Below are 12,284 nucleotides of genomic sequence, written 5' to 3' on the forward strand. Positions count from 1 at the left end.
CAAATGCGTCTATGGTCGGTGGCCCCTGAGACTGTTAAAGGCACCTGACAGCACAAGCCTCATGGCCTGTTGTTTTCCAACCATGTCAGCAATATCTGAAGTTCTTTTGATCTTGCAGCTGCTGTTTCCTAAAAAAGCCATCCAACGCTTCCTCTTCCCTTGTTTATTCACTTTTTTACATCACTCATCTCCTCTTCTTTCTTCTGCCTGGTCAATAGAGTGCTGGAGGCTGAGGTGTTTTCTTTTTCTCTTGTTCAAGGCAACGCTTTCATCTTCTGCTCTCTAAGTAACACTTTTTTCTCCATGTCTCTGAATCTTTTTGTCTCCCTTTTTTAATTATTCTAAACATGGCTATTGCTGGCTCTGAGGCATGGCCCCTTGCTCACATGTGTCCAGGGCCTTGAAAACAGCTTTGTGTATCCATCTATATAAAGATGGAGAGGAGAGGATGTTTTTAAAATCCCGACAAGTGGGACGTAGATGGGATGGTAAAAGTTCTGAGTGTATGTGCAGTGCTCTCACCGCGTTACTTGAACACTCATTTTGTCACTGTAATGCTCTCAGATTTAGCAACCTTTGTGGAAACGGAGCTGAACGGGTGAGAGAGAGAAAGGGAGAGATAAGAGATCCAGACACAAAAAGAAAATGGAAAAGTGGAAATGTAATGGCCTGTTGTAATGGAGTCTGTTGGTAGTTGGAACTATATGAGAAACTGTGAGGCAGAAACAGCGAGAGCAGCATAGGATGTTCGCTGTGAGTGGGCTCTTTTAATACTTGTCTTTTTGTAAATCAAAAGTGTTGATTTTTGTAAAAGCTTCACATAACTTTGCAAAACGTTATTTGTTCTCGATGCTGAATTTGAATTGAATTTGAATTTCTGGTGCTATGGATTTGGTTGTTGAAAGCAGATACTGTTGTCATTGGACTAATCAAATTGAATTTCTAATATTCAATATATTCAAGCCGTTTGACAACAACAAAAAAGAGTAAGAGCTGTTAAGGCTGTGTTTTAAATTAAAGCCTTTAAATGAGGTTATAAATAGATTTTCAGCTTCCTTTCTATAAGTCCAAGTTAAATAAAAATGTCTGCATGGCAGCTGCAGGTGCTTGCTAGTTTCCAATAGTGCTTTGTCACTCACTGTTAACTTAGCATTTTTATAATGAAGTGTACTTCATGGCTATCTGCCATATCACACAGTCCTTCACACACACTATGCATAGGTTCAACACAGAATATACAGTTTGCTCACATTAGACAGCCATCAAAGTCCATAGACTGAACAGAGATCATTAATGTTTTAAAAAGTGTAACTGTTTCGGCGATCAAATGAGAGCATTTTGTTTCAGGAACTTGGTCTTCTTTAAGTTCATCCATGAGGGTAATTGTTTGGGACAGCTGGATACATATCATTTGACAATTTTTGATTCACTGCATAAAAAAAGCAGTGTCGTTGAGCCCTACACCTATTACTCCGTCTTTCTGCAATTATCCCTGCCATTGTTAAGAAAAGTCGTACCCAGAAAAACACACCTTTTATAGAACACCGCAAATTAGGAGCTGCTCTCTAGAGGCAGAGATATTTAATGTGAAAATAAACCCTTGCAAATGGCATGCTTTATTTCATCTAGCCCTGTTCCTCTTCATAAATAATGTGACTATTTTGGATGATTTTATATCTGGCTAATTGGAGCCAAATTAGGATTTACTCTCTGCATCTGCACCGAGTCAGCAATGCACAACTGCTTCTACATGGATGTCATTTCTTTGTTTTTACACTGGTTTCTTTGTGCTTATGTGTGCATTGAGCAGCTAAGGAGCGCATGGTGTGTAACCTGCTGTGTTCTGACGCCGGCTGTTGGGGTCCTGGCCCAGATCAGTGCCTCGCCTGCAGATTCTTCAGCCGTGGGCGAACCTGTGTGAAAAACTGCAACCTTTATGAAGGGTGAGTTACAGTGTGCATATACACATACACCCCTTATTGTTATATTAAAATGTATGTTCTTGTGTTTGTCCTAAAGTACTAATAACATGTTAGGTTCACCCACACAAATACTTAATGCAACCTTCAGCTTGTGCTTTACTTCATCTTAGTGATACTCACAAAATAAAGCACACCACACTGCAAGCTTTCATTGTGCTTTTTCTGCAATTGTTCAAACTGTATACAAAAGTTGTTATTTTCTGTGGTGACAGAATTGCCAAGTTTTTCAGTGCACAGTCTGGTTTATTTCAGGTCTGTCTGACTACTGTGCAATTTAAAAAAAAATTTTTTAAAAAGTCAGCTCACCTTGGATTGATACAAGCAGACATACCTTTCAGTACTTTTAGAGACTCAATATGAGTAGCTGTAATATCACTGCAACTCTCAACATAACACCATAGGTCAATTAAAAAAGAAATAACCTTATAGATCAACATGTCCACCGCCTTTCCTCCCTGTCCCTCTGCAACACAATGCATTTTCAATTACAAACCTTGCAGTTGTTGCAAAATAAATTAAAGTGTCTTTTCCAGTGAGTGATGGACGTGGTTGGAGCAAACTGTGTGTACTTCATCTCACCCAGAAAATGTAGCATTGTGTCACTGCCAAGAGGAAATCTAATCGACTTTTGCTGCAAGAAAACCCAATCAAACATATACTTTTCAGCTCAGAAACTCACTGCCAGTCAAGAAAACATTTAGTGTAAGTGCTTTTTGGTTATAATCAGCACTCTAAGGCAGGTGGATCTTGGATTGAAGTGTTGCTGGTTCATTGTCTGTGATGGAGGAAGCAGTATGAATTTGGCTTTTATCAAATTACCTTTCAGTGCACTAACCAATATTTGTTTCCTTGAATTAAGTAATCACATATATTAAGTGCTGATCACTTACCGTAATCCTCAGATGAAATCACTTAAAAGGCAGCTTTTATGAAAATCTAACAAAGGGCTTTACAATGGATAGTCTTACATATTAATTCTGAATTGTATGCTGATCTTTAACAGAAAAAGGTTCATGGGTCTGTGCTGCAAATGTTTTACAGTAAAATCAATTGAAGTGTTGATCAAAAGTTTAAATGGTATCTAGTTCTAGAAAAACTCTGCTTGAATAGACTATTTTAGGTGAAATGTTTTTTTAGACGTCATTAAGACATACGATCTAAAGTGATAAGTATACATAATAATAAACACTGTAGGTTGTTCCAGTTTCCCTAGTTTGATAGATAATGCTTTCTTATATTGGTCTTAGTTGTCTGGTCAAGGACACTTTTTTAAACATGCTTAACTCCACATAATTACCTAAGAATAGGAGTGGTGACATTTTTCAATAATTCTGATTTGTTAAAAAAACCCTGCTGCACTACTGTACATCAAAACATATTCCGGTTCAAAACACCCCTAGGCTCTTTGTTTCAGCTTTCAAATCCTGCAGTAATTGTTCTGTTTACCATGGATAATATTTAAGAGCCGCGGGGTGAAAAGAACAAATTAAAGACGTGGTGGTGATTCTTGGTTTAAAAGGCACCCCTGTAGAGATTCAAAACAATAGGGGGCCCTTGACTAGAAAAGGAACTTTACCTTGATGTAATCCTTTTCTAAAAAAAATGCAATGACTGGATCCGCTACCTGGAGAGTTTCATTAATAGCATTTTAGGATTTTTTTTGCTCTGCAGAACTGCTGGAACTAGATGTTTTTAAGTCTGTATTTGATCAAATGCTAATGGTGGCCACAGTAGAAAGGAATGAGGAGGACCAGAAGGGGCTGTTAGGGCAGGGGGGCTAGGCGTGTCACTGCGTGTCACAGTCACTGCTTGCGCACGGGGCCACGCCCTGCCTACCTGTCCACCTGCACGTCAACACCCCCCGCACTGCCAGCGTAACCAATCCAACCTGTACCTCATCTCTCCAATATAAAGCTTCACTGAATGAAAACATTGCCACATGTGTGTCATAAGTCAAGCTTTCAACTTAAGTCATATTTCATCGCTGTGTGTGCCTTATTTTGTGTCAAAATCTATCGCTGGTTTAATCAAAATGTTATGTTGCCCAACAGTTCAAGTTCGCCTTTATTCCCATGTGGATTGGTTTGGCACTAAAGGTGTGGCAAATGATTAGCAAGGAGAATAAAGGTACTTGAGTTTAATAATTGCCGAGCACTTAAAACACAAGGAAGCCCCTTTATTCATTTAGTGAACTAAAGGTTAATATTGTCCTAATTCAACCTTAGTGGTTTATTTAACATGTTTTTGCACAACATTATCAGCGAGCAAAAAAGCAAAAAGGAGCTTGCATTGCCTTAGTCTAAGGCAATGCAAGCTCCTTGTTGCTTTTTTGCTTGGACCTCAAATAATATGGATTTTACTGTTTAAAATGCCAGACATATTGTTTTTCTTAGTTTGTGGGAACAAAGCCATTTGAAATGCAATGTTTTTTTTTTGTATGAAATCCATAAAATGCTATATTATTAAAGGTAGGGTAGGTAAGAATGGAGAAACCAGCTCGAGTGCGCTAGAATTTGAAAGTACGCAGCCGAAAAAAAACTGCCCCTTCCTTCAGACTTCCTTACAGAGCCAGAGCTCATGACCAATGAGGGCACGAGATAAGTTTGTGCACAGATGGAAGGCTGACAGGCAGGTAGGCCATCCAATCATTTTAGCCGGCCCGGCTAAAATGATTAGTCGTGCTTTTTACAGTACTACGGCTTCCACAGATGACATTTTTTTATGTATTTATTGTCAAAGCATTAAATATAATCATTGCTATCGGGATGTTAAGAGCATTCCATGGAATATAACAAAAAGTGTTTCTGAAGTGAATTACCTACCCCATCTTTAACTACAAATGTGATGCTGTATTTGTGTGCCTTAACAGAAGCAGAAAAGCAGAAGACAGGAGAAAATCATGGAATAGCGTATGAGTATTAAGTGTCAGTGATAACATCCAGCTACACTGCAGCCTTTATTATTTCAACCGGCACAGACCCAGACAAAGGCTCACCTCTCCGGCCTCCTGGAAGGTTTTATGAAGGCCACATGAAGCATAATTCATTCTAATTTGTTTTAGATTCCACTGCACCAATGACAAAAAAATGGAACATTCTGTTGTCCGTCATTGACCAAAAAATAAGTACCCAAACGTCATTCTCCTTGTCCTGTTGCGACAAAGTCGAGTGCCATCTCACCCACACTGTGGTCAGATTGAATGACTTTTGGAGCAGACTCTGGTGTTTTACTATTATAATGGGATTTCATAAATTGAATAACAAGGCACTTAATTTAATTGATTTTTGAAAGCCCTTACATATACTGCACCTTTCAACTGCATTGACCCCCAGCCTGATGGTATCACTGTTACAGTTAGCTAATTAGCTACAATGCTGGATGCATCAGGGATGTATGTGTGTGCATCTGAGCGTGCGAGACTGCCTTTAATGACCACATTTGATAACCTGTAATTATAAGGTAAACATTGTGAGATATGATGCTCACACAACAGATGGCAACAGACACGTCTAATCATTTTTGAATAATTCTTCTTTCTCTCTCAGTCCATCCATCCATCTTCTTTGCTCTGGAAATGACATCCTGAACTTCATTTAGTTCTTATTTATTTACAAAGAAAGCTCTTAAAAGAGAGCACTCTTGCCACTCTTGCCAATGCCAGTACATACATTTTTTTACTGGCATTGATTTGTTCTGTCTTTTGCACAAGTTGTCCAGGAGGCAATTCCACTAAATGTGCAGATTATATAATACAAATATTGTGATTCAGTCAAAATATAACAACATGTAGGCCTACTTGTTTTTCGCTCTGTGCTGCATTGCATTTAGATTATTTTCAACCACCCTTCACTTTTACTGTAGTATATTCTTCTGAGGACACAAAGCCTTGTTATTGTTCTATTTCCCAAATAATTTCTTGTCTCTCTCCCCTGTATCACTCTATTTCTCACCCTCCTAATCCCTCCCTCCTTCCCTGTCTTCCTGTCTCTCAGGGATATCCGAGAGTATGCCAACGGGTCAGTGTGTGTGGAGTGTGACGCCCAGTGTGAGCAAGCTGACGATGACTCTTTGACCTGCAACGGTCCGGTAAGTTTGCTCCTTAAGACCCTAAAAGTAAGGCAGATACCGACACAGTATTTTATCTCATGTGTGACAGTAGTTGGTGGAGCAGTTGGTTTGGGTTTGTTTTTATCTGTTAATCAAAGATAAATCATGGAACTATTCCTTTTTTTAAAGATAACCTGCAGTCTCATCTTTTTCAAAGCTAAAAGCCATGAGCCAACGAAAATATAAGTTATAATGTGACAGCAAAAAGTTAATACAAGGTTAACATTTTTGTCAGACAAGATGGCTTTGTATATCCTGTATTTTTCTAAATGTCAACGCATGCCATAAAAAGAGCAAAACCATCAATACATTGAACTAACTAAAAGCCGAATCAGCTGAATGGGCTAAACTGTTGTTTTCAGTGTTGATCCTCTAAATGAAAACCATTCAAGGCCAGAGCAGTGCTTCACTCACCACAAAGCAAATGACTTGGCGCTGCAGACATTCCCTGTGGTCATCTGAGACTATGATTAATTATTGTATTAGCAGTCAAACTGTGCCTTTCAGCTGTGCTATTGATTATGTCTCATGTTCCGTGTCAAAGGTAAAACTGATTGTTTAAGCTAAGATCAGCATTATTTTGCGGCAATGAATTAAAACATCAACACGTATGACTCTATATACATCTGTTTTTATTTTAAAGTTAAATATCAAAAAGGTATTCATGAACAGTCGTTCTTTTTTTTATTCCAAAAGGATGTTTTTTTTTCCCAGACACTTTTTGCATTTCACAAGCTCTTAGAATATACTGCATGCTCTTTGAAAGATTGTTTGGGCGCAGCTGTACATAAGAAAAATGCCAGAGCGGAGAAAAAAAAAAATCCCTGACCTTCATCTCTGTCTGCATCTCCTGCACACTACACCCACAGCCACACGAGCCCCCTGACCCGCGCTTTCTCTTTGTTTGATAGAGGGATGATTTGCGACAGATGCAAGCCAGAAGGGTGATGTTCTGTCTTCTGTGTCCCATCACACTGTCAGATAGTTCAATGAATGCCTAATGCAGTTTAGAAGTTGGTTGATTTCCAAAACAACTTTGATGTTGTGATTATCTTGGCTGATATCTCGATATGTCACTCTGCACCTGACTTTTTAGACATGTGATAAGAAGGTGGGTGTAAAGATTTAACAAAACGAAAATATACCTTTAGCAAAAAAGGTGATAGAAGTACTTTGTAATGACTTGAACAGTTATATATTTGATATCTCAGCAAGTTAATTAGCACAAATACAATACAATGGATATACATATTTATGTATATTTGTATTATTGTATTTGGATTGTTGGAAACGTTATGTTGATCTCTGTCTGTACAAACACACAGAAAAATTGACATTAAAGTTGACTTTGACAATTTGAGTTAAGTTCACATTCATAATGTTTTTATTTTTTCAAAAGTCTATTCTAAAGGTTCTGTGTGACTTCATACGTTCAATTCAACAGTTGTTTCAATTTGTCCTTATTTCAGCAACCTGTAATTAACATGTTCAAGTACTGTACTGTACAACATCATGCAGCATCTCAGCCTGTGAGTGTGTCATTGTATGTGTGTGACTTGACAAGCTGTTTATAATGGAAATGTCCCAGGGTAACCTGTTGCGCCACAAATAGATTACAGCAATCATGTTATGGCCACAGAGCCCATAGCAATTACATTACAGCTTACACACAGTGATTTGATAGGCCTAATGCCCTCTGCAGAGAGAGATTGGGGATAGGACTATTGCTATGAATACTAGCTATGTTGAGGACATAATAGGTGATGATGGTAGAACAGTTGCTGTTGTTGATCACTGATCCATCAATTTATCTCAGGCAAGTACATTTTATACTGTTCCTTTAATGAAATATTGGAGAATAGCGTCATTTGACAATAGGCATTTAAACCTGTTGCCCTTCCTAATGGATAAAGCTCATTTAGGATCTCTAAATCTGTAGTAATTATCATCTGACTCCACCTCAACGCACTTATTTGTTGGATGTCTGAATGCAGAATTTATCTTCACCTGTATATGAAAGGTGTATAAAAGACCAATGGTCAACAATGCAGAACAAAAGCCTTCTGTAGAGTCTCTTCTTCACTTTGATATCATTGATAATATAGCCTACCATTGAAGGTCTGTGTGTAGAGAAACGGTTTTAAGTCGAATATGTCGAATGTTGGTCCGTTTTCTTCACATCTCAGAAATGTTTCATTTTGAATTGTTTAAAAAAATCGTCCTCATCTATGATATTTACTGTTGTAAATTCCCCTTGTTTTCCTTAATCTGCGTTATATTATTTATATTTTAATCAGGCACATTTAGGGACAGCTAAAGTAGCGCAGCTGCGGGTCCTCGCTCTGTTTACACCATGGATGTATAATAAGAACTGGATACAGCGTTGGAGGCGGGGCCTCATTCATTCCTATGAGAGTTGCTCAATGGCGCATGATGTCGAAAACGTCACAGATTACCCGGCATGCCTGAGAAGTACCCGTATGTGCACTCATAGAGCATGCGCAACTTTAACCACGCCGCCCAAAAGGCTCCTTCACATTAAGCACGTGAATTTGCGTACACGTAACAGCACCGCGCATTCATGACAGCATGGTACTGGATTTATATTAACGAGGCGGGCAGTTAGCAGCTAGCGGCTAGCTAGTAAATTATGCTAAGTTACACATCAATCGTTATGCACTTTTATATTACGCTGACATCAGGATCTAGTGATATCCAAGCAACAGAGCTTCATTTAGCATGATACTTGTGTGGGTTGTACATGAAACCACTTGGTAATATATAAAAATGTATATGTTGAAGCCTGTTATGATCAATTGTGAGTTAAAACTTTATCTAAAAAGTAAAGCTGATGATGAATTACTGCGGTGGAGTTAAAATAACAATAGCCTATTTATTTTTGAAATGTGATGGAGTAAAAGGATAGTAACTGTGATTATTCATGTTAAGTAGCCCACAAGTAACTAAAACAATTGCAAGTGCAATAAGAATCTACAGGAACGTTAATCTACGTCGGTAATATTAACTTTATTTAATACAACATTTACGGTACAAGATTTACATCATACAGCCCATGTAGTATAATATTTTACAAATGATGAATTACAGCAAACATGTGGAATATATCCATTATTACAGCTACGTGGGCTGGCAGTAAGGTGATATGGTCCGTTGTTATTGTGCATCCATAGGTAAAGAGAAACTCATGTAGTGCTGAACACGTGGGTTAGATGCGCGTTCATAATGCAGAGGGAAATAACTCTCAGTATAACGTTATTAGCACATTTTTACAACTTGAGGAACGAATGTTTTTAATAAGGGCTATACAAACGTTCATACTGGGTAGTTTATTTAGTTTAAAAACAATTATCCAATGAGTTACAGACCACTCTTTCCCAATGTAAGTCAATGGGGAAAAGTGTTTCCGGGCCCAGCAACCTAAAGGAAGTGTAGTACCGCCGTTTGACCAGCACGAATATTCTCATCAGACTCCGGCGCACTTCCTGGGGGCTTGGTTTACACCATGGATGTATAATAAGGCCCAATCCCAAACCACTCCCTCGACCCTACCCCTCCGTGACGGAGTGAACTCCGTCTGTAGCCACACTCGCAGCTCAACGAGGCTCCCTCCTGTCAGATGGAGGGAGTAAATACAGCAGCAAGCTTTGGGACGGCCTCCCCTCTCTCCAGCAGAAACAGGAAATGCCGTAACTGTATGTAACAACGGTTTCAAATCAGCATCTCTTAGACAAAAAGTTTGTTTGTTTGTAGCCTTTATTTAACCAGGTGAAAGCCCCTTGAGATCAAAAGATCTCTTTTTCAAGGGTGACCTGCAGGACATTAGTTACACATGTAACATAAAAACAACAGAACAACAATAAGGATGACATACAACATAATGTACAGGGTACAGTTTACAAACTCTATTTACAGAGACAGGTACCATGAGTATCAAACAGCATGTCACCCAGCTGAGTTTTAAAATGATGCAGGGGAACCAAAGTGCTCAGTTTTAAACATGTTTGCAGACTGTTCCAATTTAGTGGAGCTGCACAACTAAAAGCTTTCTTCCCTAAGACAGTCCTAGCACTTGGCACATTTAATAAAACAACATCATGAGATCTCAGGCAATATGTACTTTCAATTCATCGAGAGATCAGAGAGCAGATATAAAAAGGTAGTTTACCCAACATGGCTTTGTAAATGAACATGTACCAATGACTGAGCCTCCGTACAGTTAGTGAAGGCAGACCTGCCTTGGCATACAGGGTACAGTGATGAGTAAGTGCTTTACAGTTAGTAACAAATCTCAGGGCACTGTGATAGGCAGCATCTAACTTTTCCAGGCAATGGGCAGGTGCATTCATATAGATCAAATCACCATAGTCCAGCACAGGTAAAAAGGTCACAGTGACTAGCCTTTTCCTGGCCTCAAAAGAGAAACAGGACTTGTTTAAATGAATAACTCCAAACATCTTTCATTGTGTTTCAAAGCTCTTTTAGTTTTTAACCTGATGTTTATAAGCTTCTTCGTTTGTGCAACAGTCTGTAAATATACACAACTTTATAATAAAATGCACACATTTACCTTTTTCTAGACTAAACACAGGTATGATCCTAAGTTAAAAACATATGAGGTTATCATGAGGTTGTTAACATCGCAGTTTATCAGCGGATGTTTGCTGGAACTACTTGTAAACAGCGTGTTTCCTGACGGACACACACAGCGTTGACTCCGGTCAGGTAGAGACCCAAGTTGGACACTTGACACAGTGGCTTTTGGCAAAGCAGAAAAAGAACCGAGAGAGATGAGTTATTGTTATTACAACGTGACTTCACTATTATTTATAGTGTGTGTGTGTGTGTGTGTGTGTGTGTGTGTGTGTGTGTGTGTGTGTGTGTGTGTGTGTGTGTGTGTGTGTGTGTGTGTGTGTGTGTGTGTGTGTGTGGTGTGTGTGTGTGGTGTGTGTGTGTGTGTGTGTGTGTGTGGGTGTGTGTGTGTGTGTGTGTGTGTGTGTGTGTGTGTGTGTGTGTGTGTGTGTGTGTGTGTGTGTGTGTGTGTGTGTGTGTGTGTGTGTGTGTGTGTGTGTGTGTGTGGTGTGTGTGTGTGCACCCGTTTAACTATGTAATATAGATAAAGTAAGAAATCATTCCAATGTGTACAATAGGACAGTACAAAAAACAGTTTAAAAGGGGAGTGATTAGTAAAATATGCATAAATAAAAAGAAAGAATGCTAACTAGGTAACACAAGATAAGAATAAGCAAGTTTAAATGATTTGTTATTGGTTGTGATCATATTCTAAAGATGTTTGGATTATTGAAAAGTATACAGCTCCCTTTCATCTGAGTGTTGAGAGCTGTATCCATAAATTCCTTTTGTGCTCAAAGTGCACCAGATTGATGCATTTCACTTCAACATTTAAAAAAAAAATCTTCCCGGGGGTGCATGCCCCGGACCCACCTAGAGGAGGTGAGGTCCCCCCTAGAGGAGGTGAGGTCCACCCCCAAATAAAGCAAGTTAAAATAATTAAATTGAATACATGTTCTTTTAGTAAACACTGAAAACGGGTCCCACAGACCCAAACAGCACACAAAGGTTAAAGGTAAGCATATAATAATGTTAAAATGTGCTAAATATATACACTGCAAAAAACAACAAAAAGAGGAGTAAAAGTAGCCCCCGACTTGTTTTATTTTTTTAAAGTAGCCCTCATCCTAAAAGAGGTTGGTGACCCCTGCTGTAGGCCTATGCATATTATCATCGTCACAGAGAAAGCGTTGAAGAATGTAAGCATATATGCAGATCTTTAATGTTAGGAATGTTATAAGAAGTATGCATAATGTCCTGCTAAGCCAGTGTGTTAATAAGTCTATTAATGTCCCGTTTTTGCTGCTATGTTGTTCAGAAATGAAGCTAATGCTAGCTAGCTAAGTTAAGCTATTCAGTGATACAGTGTGTGGATGAGATGCTAACTTGGCCTTTATTAGCTATGTATGTGTTTGCAATGAGTTTGCAATGTGTCTGTGTTTTAGCAACAATTAGTGTTGCTGTTGCTTATTATTAATAACCAGAGTCTGGTTAGTTATTGTAATCATTGTAATATGAGCCTTATTTCTATTTCTGTGTTATTTTGCAGAAACCATTCTCTACTCTACATTCCATCATTATTATTCACTACATTATCTTCATCCT

At 38.7% G+C, this 12,284-nt stretch overlaps 1 protein-coding gene across 1 annotated transcript in view; it reads left to right on the forward strand.

Annotated features, from left to right (window-relative positions):
• The window catches only part of erbb4b (erb-b2 receptor tyrosine kinase 4b), a 353,394-nt gene that overhangs the window by 252,002 nt on the left and 89,108 nt on the right, over positions 1–12,284 (forward strand). The window contains 2 exon segments of the mRNA XM_034203950.1: positions 1,811–1,943; positions 5,975–6,068. Of these exon segments, the coding sequence (XP_034059841.1) occupies positions 1,811–1,943; positions 5,975–6,068 (227 nt within the window).

This window comes from Gymnodraco acuticeps, unplaced genomic scaffold, assembly GCF_902827175.1.
Source record: "Gymnodraco acuticeps unplaced genomic scaffold, fGymAcu1.1, whole genome shotgun sequence".
In the NCBI taxonomy this organism is placed as follows: domain Eukaryota; kingdom Metazoa; phylum Chordata; class Actinopteri; order Perciformes; family Bathydraconidae; genus Gymnodraco; species Gymnodraco acuticeps.